Here is an 18,728-nt window from a genome sequence, read left to right on the forward strand (position 1 = left end):
ATAGAAGCTGCAGTCTTTTTTGACCTGTTTTTGAAGTGACATACTATTGCTTCTACCCAGCTATAATAAACCGACTGTATTACAGTACAGGAGGGAATTTCAAGGGTGTCAGTGCCAATAGGTAGGAATCATCTGGGTCATCTTGGAAACTAGCTGCCATAGAAAACTTTTGAATTTATTCTGTAATGATAGCACAATACTGATTGTAAAACTAAACAAGGATAGCACAATAAAGAAACTTATAGACTGGTATCACTAATGAAAATAGATGTAAAATTCCTAAAGAAAACTTCAGTAAGAACTATTTATTAGCAGGGATCTAAGAATGGTTCCAAGAGTACAAAATCTGAATCCAAATTTCCTGTATTTAAATTCTGGCTCAACCACTTACTAGCTACATAAGTAACTCTTACACCCCAATTTCCTCATCTTTAAAATGGAAATAGTAACAAAACCTATTGTCTGGCACAGAGTAAGCAGTATATAAATGTAAAGTAAATAAAACTTCACTGATTATTTAAAGGTGATTCCCTTATTGGATACTGAAAAAAATCATTACTAATAAAACTCTTGCTAATCAAAGAATAAGATAGTTCTTTAATTTCATACCTTAAAGGTATGCTTTGGAAACCTATATTAATTATCATACTTAATGGAGAAGCAGTGTTGTCATGCCTGTTAAATCAAGAACAAAACAAGAATGTCCTCTATTGATAGTATTACTTAGTAATGTTATGGAGATTCTAAGCAAAGCAGTTTGACTGAAAAAGACAAAAAGAAAAAAGCACTAAATAAAATTAGGATTCTTTGTAAATGGTAATGTTATGGATTGACTCGTGTCCCCCAAAAATGTGTGTCAACTTGGCTAGGCCATGATTCCCAGAATTGTGTAGTTGTCCTCTATTTTGTGATCTGACGTATGTCTATGTGTTATAAATCCTAACCTTTATGATGTTAATGAGACAGGATTAGAGGCAGTTATGTTAATGAGGCAGGATGCAATTTACAGGATTAGGTTGTATCTTGAATCAGTCTTTTTTGAGATATAAAGGAGAGAAGCAAGCAGAGAGGACAGAGACCTCATAAACCACCAAGAAAGAATTGCTAGGAGCAGAGTACGTCTTTTGGACCCGGGGTCTCTGCTCTGAGAAACTCCTAGACCAGGGAAGAACTGATGACAAGAACCTTCCCACAGAGCTGACAGAGAGAGAGAGCCTTCCGCGAGAGCTGGCACCCTGAATTTGGACTTCTAGCCTTCTCAACTGTGAGAGAATAAATTTTTCTTTGCTAAAGCCACCCACTTATGATATTTCTCTTATAGCAGCACTAAATAACTAAGACAGGTAACTGCCTAGAAAACTCATAAAAATTATTTAAAAACTATTAGAAAAAATTGAGTTCAGTAAGGTAGCTAGAACCAAAAAAAAACCTATAGAATTCCTATATTTTATCAGAAAAAATAATGGAAAAGAATACAATGAAAATAAAATAGCAATAGATATATGAAGAAATGTATAGGATATGAAAGACCTGCATAAATAGAGAAACATGAATTTGATGGGAAGATTCAATATTGCAAAAATGGCCATTCTGTCAATTGTACATATTTATTTTATTTAATATATTTTTAAATTCAGTGTTATCCCAGTTTAAGTTCCCAATGAGAATTTTAATATAAGATTTAACAGGCTAATCCCAAAGTTTATAAATTTGTTACAATAAAGTAAGACTTGTTTTTAAATGTTTATTAATGAAGGAAAAACTTGTTTTTCTAGATACCAAAATTTATTGTAAAATGACAGAAATTTAGAAAGTGGTGTTTGCACTAGTATAGAGAATGAAATCAGTGAAGTATAGAGTCCAGAAACAAGCCACTGTATATGGAAATCTAGTATATAAATCAAGAATCCTTTAGAGTCAGGCATTAAAAAAATGTTTCTGATCTTGTCTTCATGACAAATTATCCTCTCTGCTGTTCCATGTCTTTGAGCAATCATATTTTCATGTCTAATACCTCTTACTTATCCTCAAATTGCTCATGTTTCTTTGAGTTTATTCTTGTTTTTCAAGGCAATGTGTTTGCAAATCTTAATGAAAATGTGCATTAGAGTGTCTTTTAACTAGGGACAATTTACCCTGAGTTCTCAGGCTGCTGCCACTGTTTTAAAAATCACTTAGGCTTTTGTTTGCTCTGCACCTTCTTGCTGTTTTATATATATGTCCTTATGGACGACAGTCTGGTTTGTCCAGTACTGGTAATTGAACTCTGAAAGAGATAATGTGGATCACTATTGAAATATTTCAGATCCAAATAAAAATATGACAAATTAATTTTGTTTTAATTTTCTTTTGTAACTTAAGGACCCAGTAGTTACTGGGTAATAAGAAATGGAACTTAGGGAGACAGCAATGGCTAAATTGACAAGCAATTTTTATTCCTGTCTATAAAGTCTCTTCTCTTTCTGCTTTACAATCCTGAACTGTTAAGACAGTATCTCTCAAACTCGCTGACTGGCAAAAGCTGGCTTATGGTGTGTCCCCTAGTGAGATTCAATACACTGTCATTGGCGTTTGAAATCTGCAGATAGGCAGGCCTGCAAGTTCTGGTGCCAGGTCCGAGACTGGGTAAGGGATGTGATTTATCTTCCACAAAATAGGTCCAAAGGGCGACTCTTCTGTCCAGGCCTTGATATAATTCTGGGAGGTAGGAGAGAGGAAACCTTCAGAAGTCAAGAAAGTTGACTATTTTAGTACTTTCGGGAGGTTTTTAAAGGTAAAATGAAAATGTTGTGAAACATGAGCCTAGGACGATTTTTCCTTTGTTTAAAGCTTCTCCGTAGAAGGAGAGCTTGGCAAGAGCAGCGGTGGTTGCGTGGTGAAGATTTCAACCACTAATTGTCTGTGGAAGTGTCAACATACTAGATCTCACTGTGCTTCAGATTTTATATATCATGTTCAAGAAAATTTGGAACCTAGTACACTAATGTTTTCCAAAAATTTTAGATCAATTTCTTAGCCTTGTGTCAGGATAGGGAATTTGTGTAGTGCAAAGAATAGACCAGAAACCATGAGACTGGAGTTCTTGTCCCGGCTGAATAGCTCTGGAATCTTGGATTAGTGAGTCGTCTTGGCTTTTCCTTCAAATGTAAAAATAACAGGATGAAACCATAAGATGGTTTTATTTATTGAATTTTTCTGTGATTTTTGTTTTGTTTTGCTGTTGTCGAGCAGTCATTTTTTAGAATTCATACATTTAATGTTTTAGACATGGTCAAGTAACCATGTCCATTATAAAAACCTGTAGCCATCAAATTGAGTCCAATTCATAGTGACCCTATAGGACAGAATAGAACTGCCCCATAGGGTTTCTGAGGAGCAGCTGGTGGATTCAAACTGCTGACCTTTTGGTTAGCAGCCATTGCTCTTAATCACTGCACCACCAGGACTCCACATAAAATGTATATCTTGTTTCTGTAAAGAACGGAAAACTTTCCCTTTGCTTCCTGATATAATGAAAAGTTAGTATGTTTAAGTGATGACAATAACTTTAGTTATTTAAAGTTGTAAGGCAATATAGTAAGAAAATATGAATAAAAATATTGCGAGTTTGACACTGATAATCTGAGGCCTGTAGTGGACATGGAGCCCTGGTGGCACAGTGGTTAAGAGCTCGGCTGTTAACCAAAAGGTTGGGAGTTTGAATCCACCAGCAGCTCCTCGGAGACCCTGTGGGGCAGTTCTACTCTGTGCTGTAGGGTCGCTATGAGTCGGAATTGACTTCATGGCAACGGGTTTGGTTTTTTTGGTTTGTAAAGGATATGGAGCCCTGGTGGAGCAATGGTTAAGAGCTCAGCTGCTAACCAAATGTTGGCAGTTCAAATCCACCAGCCACTCCTTGGAAGCCTTATGGGACAGAGTTCTATTCTGTCCTATAGAATTGCTATGAGTCGGAATCAACAGCAATGAGTTTTTATAATGGATATGCTTACCTCACCATGTCTGAAATCTTAAATGTAAAATGGGTTTATTAATAACATCTCCTTTTGCTTGCTGATCTTCAAAGCAAGGAGATTATCTGCACCACCCCACTACCCCCTATTTGATTATTGTTAATTTTCTTAGCTCCTCCCACCCAAAAAAGCCCTTCAGTTTATCACTTCTATTTTTTAAATAATTTAATGGCTCTAAAGTATTAATTCTGCTTTAATCATTATTAATTTGTTTCTCATTCTTTGCGTGGGTTTGTTTTACTTTTCACTTTCTACTTCTTGAGCTGAAAATATTTTCCCTTTATTTGCATTCTCTTTTTGTTTAGGAATAGAGGGTTTTTATGTGATGTGAATTTGTTTCATAGTTACACTTTGGTCATAGCTCGTTAGTTTTGATTATATAATGTCTTAACTAGTATTAGTCACTAAATAGTTTATAATTGTAGTTTTGATTTATTAACTTCAACCAGAAGAGAATGCTTTTAAAATCATAGACGGCGATAACAAGAAAAAGTGTCACTTTAGTTGCTTGTTTTTCCCTTTGTTGCATTATGGTTAGCAAATGTGGACTAAGTTATTTGTGTTTTTTGGAAGTTATTAAAGCTTCCTCTGTTGCCTAATATACAGCAGATTTTGAAAGTGATACCTGGTGATTTGAAAAACAAGTCTTATTCTCTGTAGGGATCTAATTTACATTTAGATGTTAAAATAGTCCAAAGGTAATTTTCTGTTTATTTCTCCATCTATAGCCAGTATATGTTGCTGCATTCATTTAAGTCCTATGTTAACTTGAAAGCTTATTGTCTAAGTGTGGGAAAAAAAAGTGGAAGAGGAAATAGAGACTAAAAAAATGCAGTCACATGTGCAGTTCTGATCCTTTACAGTCCTTCAGAACTGAGTTCAAATCACAACTTCCACATTTAACCAGAATAGGATATATGGGAAAATTTCTTAACCTCTCTCACCTTACTTTCCTCTTCACTAAAATTTTCATCACAATAACATTGATATCTCAGTTGTCTAGTACTGCTGTAACAGAAATACTACAAGTGAATGGCTTTAACAAAGAGAACTTTATTCTCTCCACAGTCTAGGAGGCTAGAAGTCTGAATTAAGGGTGCCCGCTCCAGGGGAAGGCATTCTCTCTCTGTCAACTCTGGGGGAAGGTCCTTGTCAACAATCTTCCCTAGTCTAGGAGCTTCTCGGTGCAGGGACCCCAGGTCCAAAGGATGCGCTCCCCTCCTAATTCTTCATTCTTAGTGGCATGAGGTCCCTCTCCTCACTGCTCGCTTCTCTCTTTTATATCTCAAAAGAGATTGACTCAAGATACAACTTAATCTTGTAGATTGAGTCCTGCCTCATTAGCATAACTGCCTCTAATCCTGTCTCATTAACATCATAGAAGTAGGATTTATAACACATAGGAAAATCACATCAGATGACAAAATGGTGGGCAATCAGACAATACTGGGAATCATGGCCTAGCCAAGTTGACACACATTTTTGGGGGGGGGGGGACACAATTCAATCCATAACATTTGGTAACACAAGGTTTTTATAAGGGTTAAATAAGAGAATATACCTGTAGTTTCTACACAGCTCAATTCTTGGACCATTGTATGTGCCTCTTAAATTACCCTTCTTTTATTTCCTTTTTTTTTTTTTTTTTTCTATTTTTTCCTCAATATTAAGAAGTGCCTGTCATAGATAATGTTTTGTCTTAGTTTTTTCCTACTGGCATATTGTTTCAGATTACCTCATTAAACCAAGTCAATGATATGCCCTTTGAGCTAGATTAAAAGATAGTTTATAAGCACAGTGTAGCCAAGTGGTGAATTAAGAATGCCTGTGTGGGAATTTTTGCCCTACCACGTACCAGCTATGACACTTTGGACAATGACTTACGTTCTTTTTGCCTCAGTTTCGTTATCTGGTATATGAATATGATAATATTGCCTAATAATGTAATAATGCAGTGCTTGTCATCACAGCCAGTCCACAGAGCTATGTGCAAGAAGCAAACGTTTTTTCTTTAAAGTCACTGAGATGTGAAATTGTTTGTTATGCATCATCGTCATGTTAAAACCTAACTGAATCAAAACAGCTGTCTAGGTAAAACAGAGTCAGGCAGATCCAGGGATTCTTTGCCTTTGCTCAAGATTGTAGGGGAAAGAACCCATTCACTCACTGGTGGTTTTCTTGCAGGTTAATAAATTTATTATGTTCCTTAAAAGTAGCAAGGGTTTTATGTCTACCTTATGCATCTCACAAATCATACTATTGGTTTATCAGCATCCGTTGTTTATTTGGCCTATGGCCCTAGAGTCATCTTTATGTCTGCTTCTCAGACTGCAGTAGATTTTAGACCAGGTACAACTATTGCATGTAGTACATCCACAGTTCTCTTTTTTAAATGACTTTTCAGCTCCATGTGAAACATATACTTTCTGTGACTTCTCTTTTTCCCCTTCTTGCTCCTAAATGAATAGTGTGAATTTATGGTGAAAACCTGATGAATATTACCAAAATGAGGTATCAGTGGATGACCTAAAGTTACATTTGACTGTTGTTCAAGTTTGCATGGAAATCATTTATTTATTCATTCATACATTCACTCATTCAGTGTCTGCTATATATCAGACACTATTCCAGATGCTGGAAATTTTAAGAAGAATAAGATACAATAGAAAAAAAAAAGAAAAAAAAAAAAAAACGGGCGAAGGACTTGAACAGACATTTCACCAAAGCAGATATTCAAATGATCAACAAGCACATGAAAAAATGTTCAACGTCATTAGCCATTGCCTGTTGCCAGTGCCTCAATTCCAACTCATAGCAACCCTGTAGGACAGAGTAGAACTGCTCCATAGGGTTTCCAAGGAGTGGCTGGTAGATTTGAACTGTTGACCTTTTGGTTAGCAGCCAAGTTCTTAACCACTGCACTACCAGGGCTCCCATTAGCCATTAGAGAAATGCAAATCAAAACTACAATGAGATAATCACTTCATTCCCACTAGGATGGCTAAGATTTTTAAAAAAGGAAAATAAAAAGCATTGTGGAGAATGTGGAGAAATTGGAACACTTAGCTACTGCAGGTGAGAATGTGAAATGGTACAGCCACTGTAGAAAACAGTTTGGTGGTTCCTCAAAAAATTAAACATAGGGCTATCATCCAAGCCAGTTGCTGAGGAGTCTATTCCAACTCATAGTGACCCTATAGGACAGGGTAGAGATGTCCCATAGGGTTTCCAAGGCTATAGTCTTTACGGAAGCAAACTGCCACATCTCTCTTCCTGTGGAATCGCTGGTAGGTTCAAACTGGTGGCCTTTTGATTAGCAGCTGAGTGCTTAACCTCTGTGCCACCAGGGCTCCTCTAAAACTACCATATGACCCTGCAGTTCCACTCCTAGGTATCTCCACGAGATCTGAAAGTAGCAACATGAAGAGACACATGTACACCAGTGTTCATTGCAGCACTCTTCACTCCAGCTAAAAGGTGGAAACCAAAGTGTCCATCAGCAGATGAATGGATAAGCAAAATGTGGTACACAGGCAGTCTCCAGATTACGAAGGAGTTCCTTGCCTAAATCTGTCTTTAAGTCGAATTTGTACGTGAATCAGAAAAGTTAGGTGTGGTTCGTCTCTAACATCAGTAGTCAAATATTTGTCTTACTATATAGCATATAGTGTACCTTTCTTTGCATATAAAACATTAAAGGAACATTTCCAGATACGCTAAAACATCTTTAACATAATAATACAGTAATAATGTTTTGATGCACTTCACAAAGTAGTGCCTGTTTGTTATTACGAACCATTGTGTGTACCTCAAATTTTTAATATATTAGGATTTAGGGGATTGGTTCATAACTACGAGTTGTACGTAAGTTGCACATTTGTAACCTGGGGACTGCCTTTATGCATACAATGGACTATTTATTATTCAGCTATAAGGAGAAATGAAGTCCCAATCCGTGCTACAACATGACTGAATCTTGAAAACCTCATGTTAGGCAAAATAAGGAAAAGATTATATGATCTCACTTATATGAAATAACAGAATTAAGCAAATATATAGCAACCAAAGTTTATCAGTTGCTACCAGGATCAGGATAGAGAGGGAAAGGGGGAGCTGTTGTTTAAGAAGCAGTGAGTGTTAGTTAATGGTGATGCAAGAGCTGGCAAAGATTATAGGTAGTGGTTGCACAACATGATTAATTTAATTGATACCAATAAATCGTATACCTGAACAATGTTGAAATGGCAAATGTTGTGCTATATATATTTTCACAAGAATAAAAAAAAGAAGATATTGTCTCTATTCTTGAGGGACCTTGCAGTCTACTGGAGTTCAGAGACTAAAGCAAGTAATTGTGGGAAGAGAAAAGTACAAAGAATTATGGCACCCTATAGGCATAGAAGGACTTACCTCATTCTTGTTGTGGCAGGGTGGTACATAGGCAGGGGTGAAGGTGCAGAGTGGAGGTGTAGGCGAAAGAAACGCATGATAAGCAAAAACTTTCATTTTGGCTTCAGTGTGAAAAAGAAACTGACAAGGTTAGCACTATAGGCATCAAGTGGGGGACTCTTGATATGATCTCATTCACTAATCTAAAAATAATACAGTGTTTAATTTTATGTATAGTATCCTCTCATTTTTAAACTTATTTTAATATTGATGTAATAGATTTTTCAAAAGGAAGAGAAAGACAGTGACTAAATCACAAGATTGATTAAATCTGCAAAGTAATTTTAGTACAGTTAGAAATATCTGAGGAAAAATGGTAAAATATTGTATATTTATCAATAAGGGCTTTTTGCATTTACTGCAAATATACTGATCTTCACTTTACAAAAGAAGCATGCCATTTATAATTTGCAGCTTTAAATTTCATTTAAAATAGAACTTTTTTTCTTAAATATGGTATCCTTTATATATAAAATGGAAACAGAAAATACAGTGTTGCATCTAAAGGAAGAATAACCCAAGCTGACATTATATAAGAGAATGAAAGTAGCTATACCCTTGCCAGTCTTTCTTTCATTTGCAGCTAAAAACCAAATACCAGGACTACTGAAAAGTCTAACCACCCTGGCAATGCTAATAATATACTGCAGAAATGAATTTGACCCTACTTTGTTACTGACAAAAACTTCCTACGTGCAATATTACCATATCTCATTTTATTGAAAGTAGACAATGATATTTTCACTAAGTGCTATCTGACTTTAAAATTGATTCTTTGATAACTAATAGAACTGATTAATGTAAAATACATTTTACTTAATTGGGTAATTGAGAACAAAACAGTTTCAGTCGTAAATATTTTTTATTGCTGTTGGTAAGTCAGTAAAAGTAGGAAGAAGGGTGAAAATCCTTATATTCTTACAAATATTAAAGAGATTGTCATGTAAGGAAAATACTATCTGCACAATCTACATTACTTGTTAGAAGTGCATACAAAATGGTTTTACTAACCATAAATAATTTTACTTGATGTATGTATAACTAACCTTTTTATAGTTAAAAAAATTAAATCTATGCACAGAATTTAAAAAATATTTCTTATCCTGTTTTCTGCTATTACAGTAGAACCATTATATAAGTAACTTTAGCATTTTGAAAATTATTGCCCTTTATAATTAAAAAAGAAAACCAACCAAACCTGTTGCCCTCGAGTTGATTCCGACTCATAGCAACCCTATATGACAAGAGTAAAACTGCCCCATAGAGTTTCCAAAGAGCGCCTGGTAGATTTGAACTGCTGACCTTTTGGTTAGCAGCCGTAGCTCTTAACCACTAGCTCTTAACCACTACGCCACCAGGGTTTCCGTCCTTCATAACAGTAGTGGATATTATTTTTTCTGTATATTTGTTATGAGTTCTTTTGGTTATACGTTGAAACTTGTGGGAGCCGGAACTCAGTGGGACTGCCTTGCTTTTCCAAGTCTCACAAATTTCGGCCTTTGACAGGGTGCAGTCTTACCAGTTTTCTATTGCTCTCTATTAGTGGAAAATATTTGCGTTTTCCTTGTCTGACAGGTTTCTGCCTTAGACTGGTTTCAGCTTTCACAGGTTTTACTGTAGTACAGATGCAGATTTTTTTTGTAAATTGTTATTTTAATGATATAGAAGAACTTGTCATTTAAAGAGATTTGTTATTGACTCCATTTAAATGTAAACTTACTGAAAAAAAATCCAAATTTTTCTACACCATGTTTTGTTTTACCTTTTTCTTTTTAAGAAAGATAAGCATACAGGAAGTATTGCACAGTATTTGGACTCTGAATTCATATTACCTGTATTGTCTCCACCTAGCTGGATGACTTTGGGAAAATTACTGTACCTATCTTAGCTTTAATTGCCTCATTTAGAAAATGGAGATAGTAATAGTAACTACCTTATAGAGTTGTTGTGAAGATTGAGATAATAGTATAAAATCTTTAGTATATTATTTAGCAAAGGAAGTTTTTAATGTTATTACTATTAGAATTCTCTGATAACTTAAATGCTCAATAAGTATGTATTTGAAATTAAGGTTATTAAATCAGTCACTTTATAAAAATATCAGATATACTTTCATTTTTATATTTACATTATACAAATTTTCATCTAAGCAATTTTTTTACTTTGTTTTTGTTTCAGGTCACATTTCACATAGAGCCATATAGCAATCGAGATGATGAAAACATGTATAAAAATGTCAAATACATTATAGACAAGTAAGTTTCTTTTGTGTTTATAATTACTATTGTATGATGTAATGATTATTATTGTTATAAGAAAAGTATATTTAAATTATATTTGAAAGATTTTAATGATTTATGATCTACCATATTTAATACAATAAATTTACACTGTTTTGTAATGAATGTCACAAACATTTGGGAGAACATTTCTGAAATCCTTACAGTTCATTTTCTCTATGAATAGTTAAAGATCGCTGTTCGTTTACCGTTTTGCATATTAAATAGGCTCTTTATGATTTTTTGTCATAATGACATTTTAAAATAATATTTCTTTAAATTTTATGTATGTTGGTTTTTGTCTTTTAAAACGAAGCTTCAGAGTATGAAATGTGAGCTGCTTTTATAGCACTGGACTCACATTCAATATTTTTATTTATCTGTAGTCTGATTACAAGGGAATAATTTATTAGTATAGTTTCATTTTGTGAAAGGATTTTACTGATAATAGTTTGTGACAGATGCTGTACTTTTGCAAAGAAACTTGTCGGCAATAATGGAACATTTATTACTGATACAGAAAGTAGTTTATGTATTCATATAGAAAATAATGGGCTTTTTATGGCATTAGTCATCATTTGTAAACCTCAACATGAGATAATTAATTTGTTTGTAATGTCTTGATGTACCCAGTATCTCATTTTCCAATGTGAAATTAAAAATTCATTTTTAATGGTTACACTTATATAACAGATTCCCCAAAGAAGGTGAACAGTGTGCTTAAACTGTACTGATTACCTTCATTTTCCATACCATAAACAGCTTTTGTCTATGGCAGGTGAGTTGTGAATATTCATTTTGCTTTTACATACGTTTGTGTTTTAGATATGGGAATCATCCGGCCTTTTACAGGTACAAGACTAGGACCGGCAACGCTCTTCCTATGTTTTATGTCTATGATTCTTATATTGTAAAGCCTGAAAAATGGGCCAATCTGTTAACCACCTCGGGGTCTCAGAGTATTCGCAATTCTCCTTATGATGGATTGTTTATTGCACTCCTAGTTGAAGAAAAACATAAATTTGAAATTCTTCACAGTGGTTTTGATGGAATTTACACATATTTTGCCACAAATGGCTTTACTTATGGTTCATCACATCAAAACTGGGCTAGCCTAAAAGTCTTTTGTGATAACTACAACTTACTATTTATTCCAAGTGTGGGCCCGGGATATATCGACACCAGCATCCGTCCGTGGAACACGCACAACACTCGGAACCGAGTGAACGGGAAGTATTATGAAACTGCTCTGAGTGCTGCCCTTCAGACCCGTCCCAGTTTAATTTCTGTCACTTCTTTTAATGAGTGGCATGAAGGAACCCAGATTGAAAAAGCTGTTCCCAAAAGAACTAGTAGTACTGTCTACCTGGATTACCGGCCTCATAAACCAGGTCTTTATCTAGAACTAACTCGCAAGTGGTCTGAAAAATACAGTAAGGAAAGAGCAACATATGCATCAGATCACCAGTCACCTGGTCTTAATGCATTGATTAAAGTTTAATCATTATTGAAAGAACCTAATTTCAATAAATGCCTTTTGTTTTGAGTTATGGAAAGAAACCTGTCAGAGTCAGTATGCACTGTACTGTAATCTTTAATAAAAATAATTTGTACTTTTTTAAAGAAATAGTAATATTGTCATTGCCACCCTTCACAATGCTGCACTGAGAAAATATCTGAGAGAAGAGTGCAGACGACATTCCCTGTGGCATAATTTGCTGCATTTCTGACTGAAATTGAAAATCTGCTTTGATGGCAGTTTAGTTTTGATTTCACAGTGGATGAATGCCTGTGTTACAGTTAAATCCTACTTGCATCCTGGGCCCAAAGAAGTAGGATTGCGTGTCTATTTGGTATACCTGTTTAAGAAAAAACGCCTAAAAGAGCTAATGATTTTGTGATAGTGTACATGTTTTGTTTCTAATTGTTTTTTCAATGTGCCAGTCATCTTCACTGTACTAGTGTTCAGACTCTGATAAATCTCCAACAGTGATGAACTTAAGAATAACATAATTGTATACCTTCAGCCTTACTGTGAACCATACTATGTTAGGAAGGCCTGCTTTCTGCAGCACAATGTATGTCATCATTTGAAGACTTTTGGTTACCTATAATAGGATGCTAGGTGGTTTGCATGTTTCATGTTTCTGCCTTACTCTGCTGAAATCCAGATTTTAAAAGCTGTGGAAAGTACTTTCATACAGATTAACGATTGCTTCTCAATTATGAGGAAAGCTTAATTTTTGTCACAATTATGAAGCTATAATGCCCCAAATACTCAGTTATCTTTTATAGGTTACCTTGTCAGTCTTTAACTGTATTTATGTCTTTAAATTTAATGTTAATCAGACACCAACTGTTAGATACAGAAGAAAAAGTTGATACTATCTTTGGATTGGATTTCTTTTCTTACAATATTTTAAGTTGCTTTACCAAAAATAATGAAAAAAATATACTCACCATTTTAGATTTTAGTAACATGGAACTGAAAGTTCTTTTGTGTCAAAGTTAAATTCACTCTAGAATTTGGCCTTTGCTTAAGTTTAACATGTAATAATGATAAAAATAATATTTCATTTATAAGACAATACTTTAAATTTTTGTATACCCTGATATCTACATTTTAAAACTTTTTACTCACATAGTACTGATCAGGTTAAAAAACCTATCAATAATTGTTTGTCATATGGTGACAAATTCATCACCTTTATGCTAAAAATGAATTTCTTAACTCTACTGTTAAAACTAGAGAATAACAAAATGCACTCTTATTATAGTTAATATTTGTAACTACAGTAAGAATCTAATATATATGTTAGTACATAAATGTTATTTCTTAGATATTTAATTCTAAAAGAGAAGCAATAGAATAATGCTAAACAATAACACAGATTTTTATAGTACAAAGACATTTGTTAAGAAACAAATTAACACTGGAATTTATCTTAAAATGGCCCGTCAAATGATAAAATTTATTTTTTAACAATGATTTTGAAGTAAAAAGTATGCTTTTTAAAACAGACACATTAATATTAGTTAAAGTTATTTATAATTTAAGAATTTGCCATTTCTCAGAGAATGATCAGGCCACAGGAAATTAGTATTCTAGTAATAACCTGATTGCTTTCCAGGGGAAATTTTAAGAATAAACCACTATGATGAAATTTTGATACAACCAAGCATTTTTATTGGATCAATCATACAAATATAGCCTGTGGATTTTTTTTTCTTTTATGCAGTTAGCCACTATATGATATTTTAGGGATAAACTCTAAATATGTCATACCTAACTAACATACCTAGTACCATATTTATTGAAATTTTGGTAGAGAAATATCTACTACAGAGGAATTTTCACATTGTCTATGTTGTACATTTGAACCCCTGTGGTAGAAAATTAATTTATAAAATAGTTCTGAGATTATAAAGATAGGTTTAGCAAATCCTCAGCATGGGTACACCACTCGTTCTGTCCTACTCCCATTGCACAAATAGATCATCCCTTACAGCACACTTTACTTCTGAACTTTGTCGTGTTTCCTAAACACATTACTCCAACCAGTCAGTAGCAATCAGTAGCATTTCCAAGTAAGATAAAACAGATTGTCTTGATTGCAGAGAGTTATTCTTCAAGGAGGAACCCTGGTGGCGCATGGGTTAAGCACAGTGCTGCCAAACAAAACGTCAGCAATTCAAACTCACCAGTGGCTCTGCAGGAGAAAAGACCTGGTGACCTGCTCCCATAAAAATTTCAGACTAGGAACCCCTACAAGGCAGTTCTACTCTGTCCTATAGAATCACTATGAGTCGGAAACGACTCGATGGCACAAAACAACAACATCCTTCAGGGGAAAAATGTTTGGAATATGGTCTCATAATGGTTTAGTGGTTTATAATTATATCAATATCATTTTTTTTTCTTTTCCTTTTTAAAACAATTATTAGGAAAAACTATTTCTAATAATTCTGTTAACTCTTAGGGAGGAATGCTTTCGAAATCTCCCTCAGGTACTCATTACAGCTGCCTTTACTATTTGAGTTGTAACACAGTTTAGATCATTTTGATTACAAATAATTAAGAGCAAAGACTTTATTTCTTAATTCAAAAAACTACAGGTTTGAATTCAATATACTAAAAAACTGTTAAAACAAAAATTAAGTGATATATGCAAATGCTTGAATAATGGATTCTTTATAAGTTATTCATCTTTATGGTTTAATCAGTGTAATTGCTTTGACTGTATAGAAACCAAATCTTTACTGCTCCCCTTACGGACTAATACTGTCAAAACTGCTGTTATTGATGGTTAGCTAAGGTGTATGTTAACTTTTTTTCACTGTTTTCTTTAAGAGTGTGTAATTAAACATAGTATGACTATTTTGTTATATGGAATAAACTTTGATCTAATAAAAGCATATGTGGAATACATCTTAGACATAAAAAATCTGTTTCTTCATTTCTGTTTATGAAATTTATTTTCTTTTTTTACTTCCACTTAATAGATAAAAAGTAGGTATTCTTCATATATTTTATCTTTTGAGATATGTGACATTCATAAAGTAGACATCTTTATATGCACATACTTTTTACATTTGTGAATCAAAGTGTTAAACACTCATACAAACAAAAGGTTTTAAAAAAAAATTAGGAGATATTTTTCCACTTTTTAAATTTTTTGTGTATAATATGTTAGCTCTGACATCCTTTAAGAAATTGACCTTCCCCTAAAACAGCAAAAGTAACAAGCTGCCAGAGAACCTACCAAGTTCATAACCATGTGCTTATTCAAACTGATCAGTTATTCAAGTTAAACATGATGGCTGCTTCTAAACTCTATGATACGTATAGAAACAGTCCTTAAAAGTCTACTCCAAAATTTTTAATTAAGGTCAAACACTCTCACATCCCATTGTGTAGAATAGCAATACTTTGTTTATTTTTTTAACTTCAAAGAGTTCACATTAATTATGAATTTGTACTGCCATTTCTAGAAACATTGGTGATAACTAAAACAATACACCAATACTCATGACCAATATGTAAACCTGTTATGATACTGGCAGAATATTTTTTTGATATTTTGGTCAAGTAGATATATTTACTTTTACAAAATGTTTGGAGGAACAGTGCTAAAAACTATACAAGTTTCAAAACATAATTTTAACAAAGTTTAATGTGAGAAAGGGAGACACCAAAGTTGATAAAAGTTAAAATCTATTTGGTTTTCTTATAAATGGCATCCTTATAGGTCCTCAACTTTCAGAGGATGAAGTATTTTTCTAGGAAAAAGACAATGTTTACAAATTTTCTTTCCTATGTAACTTCATGTGTCTGATTCAGTTTTGAATCCTGGTCAACTGTTATCTAACTCATCACTTTCCTTGTCCCAGTCTTTCATAGATTCTCCCATCATGAAATCATCATGTAGGATATTCCATCCTGGAGTCTCTTCTGATTTCACTTCAGTCTGTTTGGCTTTAGAGTTCTTCCTAGTAGAACTTATCTCATTTGTACTTCACCCGTTCTTCTAAGAACACTGATGAAATCTTTCTTAGAAATAGTTGATATCAACTTAGCATGCTTTCTAATCGAGCCTCCAGGTTCTTTAACTTTTTCATCAGCATTCTTTTGTTGCTTCTGAACAACATTAACTAATTGCACCACACCCCTGATTGCATTTATCCCAAGATTTCTCTGTTTCTTTGTCTTTGACAACATCTGGCTTTACTCTGCACATTTTCTACTCCTGATCCTTATCAAGCTGTTGTCCTTTCTCTAATCTCTCTTGCTTTAACTTTTCTTCTTTTCCAGCTGTTTGTTTTTCATCAGAATGGTGGGTTTCCTTTTAGGAGTTTTTTTGTTAAGAATTTTAGCCATGCCCTGACAGAGCAGGAGAAAAGTGGGGTGCAGAACTCAAATTCTAGTAAAAAAAACAGACTTAATGGTCTGACTGAGACCGGAGGAACCCTAGAAGACATGGCCCCCAGACTCTCTGTTAGCCCAGAACTAAAACCATTCTTGAAGCCAACTCTTCAGACATAGATTAGACTGGACTGTAAGACATAAAATGATACTCGTGAAGAGAGTGCTTTTTAACTCAGGTAGATACATGAGACTAAATGGGCAGCTGAGATGAGAAGGTAGAGAGGGTCAGGAGCTGGTTGAATGGACACGGGAAGTCTGAGGTGGAAAGGAGGAGTATGCTGTCACATTATAGGGAGAGCAACTAGGGTCACATAATAGTGTGTGTATAAATTTTGGTATGAGAAACTAACTTGAACTGTAAACTTTCACTTAAAGCACCATTAAAAAAAAAGAATTTTAGCCATGGCATCTGCCCAGCCTGTATTTGTCCCAACACTAGATTCGACAGCATTTTCATTTTCATGGTCATAGGGTTCAACATCCTCCTCACTGTCAGCTTTCATTGCTTCGTCATCTTAAAAAAAGTCAGCCTCTTGGAATCCCCAGCTTCCTACAGAACCTCCCCTGTCAGCAGCATCTTTGTCCTCATCTTCCAACTTAAATGATGTGGCCCTGGCTACGTTTTCATCTTCTTCTTTAGGGAGTTTTCAGCTTCTTCCCTGCACTCACACATAAGTCCTGAATGGTCACGGCCATTTTCCACCACTGGAAGCATCATCAATACTTCATTTACAGCCAGCAAAATTTCCATTATTTTTATAAATATTTACAGTTTAAAATTTGACCCAGTCACATGCAAAAGAGCTTCCTAATTCACAACATCATGTTTTTAAAAGTGTAATACAAACAAAATTTTATGCTTACCTTATTGTATATCCACGATAAAGGTTAAATGCTATTGCGTGCTTAATGTAAGACTGTTATCCTTAAGAACTCGGTACAGCAATAACAGCAAAAACCATACTTCACAAGAAGATATATACTTAGATATGTATGCTGAATAGGGGTAGGAGGGAGTATAGGACTACACCATGTACATATATAGGTTATGTTGTAGATATTTTTACATACATATTTGTATGTGCAGCCTGTATATTCATATATATATATATATAGTAGAGCACACGGGTCAGTCATAAAAGCTTCCTAGACACAACCAAACACCTCGTAGGACAGTTGCTGGGACTGAGGGCTGGAGACCATGGTCTCGGGACATCTAGGTTAAGTGGCATAACATAGTACATAAAGAAAATGTTGGGACTTCCGGGCAACATCGTGCTATAGGCAGAAGCACCACGCTGTCCCTCCATAGCAAAGATCTGAAACACTAAGCCAAACAGAGAAAACGTCAATCCTGAAACCCTAAGCATCAAATGAAGGGATAAAGAACTCAGCCAAGGACTGAATGGAATAAGAAACTGACAGAAGAGAGAGTGAGGAGAGATATGTGCAGAGGTCCCCTATCAGCTAACACAGCACGGATCTGCCATCTGGGATGCCTATCAGAGACCAGCGAACAGGGGTATGAGAAAACACCTTCACAGAGCTTCCAGCAGGAGACAGAACAACCGGTAACTGGCGATATACGCTTTCCCACCCCCCACACTTCACCCCCACTCGGCCTCCTCTGCTTCCTGCGGACACAGTCTCTTGGCCGGGAAGCATAGGCTTTACCCTGGTGTTGCTTGGATTCCACCCACCTGCACTGGCCAGCTCCCTAAGTGCCATTTGTTGGCTGCTGGTGTTGCTTTTTTCCACTCTTTAGATTTCTTCCTTACCTCTCACCACCTCCCCCTACTTTCTCTCAAATACCTGGCTCTGTGCACCATCTTTGCTTCTTCCTGAAAGGCTGTGAAATGCCGCTCGAATGTTGGACTACTCTCAGCCCATGCTGCCACACTGGTGGGATCCCAGCACTTTTTTTTGTTTGTTTTGAATTGTTTGTTTGTTTTCTTTTTCTGTTCTCAAATTGGGAGCCTGTTCTAGCCGGGCAGTACTGTGCGGCTTGGGACCTACCCCCTCAGTTTGTGCAGACATGCAGCGGGATCCCTGAGAGCATTTCTT

At 35.1% G+C, this 18,728-nt stretch overlaps 1 protein-coding gene and 1 pseudogene across 2 annotated transcripts in view; one reads left to right on the forward strand and one right to left on the reverse strand.

Annotated features, from left to right (window-relative positions):
• Window positions 1–15,172, forward strand: part of MANEA (mannosidase endo-alpha) — a 35,926-nt gene extending 20,754 nt beyond the window's left edge. Inside the window, exons 4-5 of one of the 2 annotated variants that reach the window (XM_023727560.1) lie at window positions 10,638–10,714; window positions 11,564–15,172. In XM_023727560.1, the coding sequence (XP_023583328.1) occupies window positions 10,638–10,714; window positions 11,564–12,239 (753 nt within the window). In that variant the 3' untranslated portion in view covers window positions 12,240–15,172. The remainder of the gene's footprint in view (window positions 1–10,637; window positions 10,715–11,563) is intronic. The other variant, XM_023727561.1, reaches the window with a different exon arrangement.
• A 121-nt stretch (window positions 15,173–15,293) lies between these two features.
• LOC101343416 (RRP15-like protein) lies at window positions 15,294–17,795 on the reverse strand (annotated as a pseudogene).
• Between the last annotated feature and the right edge of the window lie 933 nt (window positions 17,796–18,728).

Source organism: Trichechus manatus, unplaced genomic scaffold (genome assembly GCF_000243295.1).
Source record: "Trichechus manatus latirostris isolate Lorelei unplaced genomic scaffold, TriManLat1.0 scaffold00017, whole genome shotgun sequence".
NCBI classification, from domain to species: Eukaryota; Metazoa; Chordata; class Mammalia; order Sirenia; family Trichechidae; genus Trichechus; species Trichechus manatus.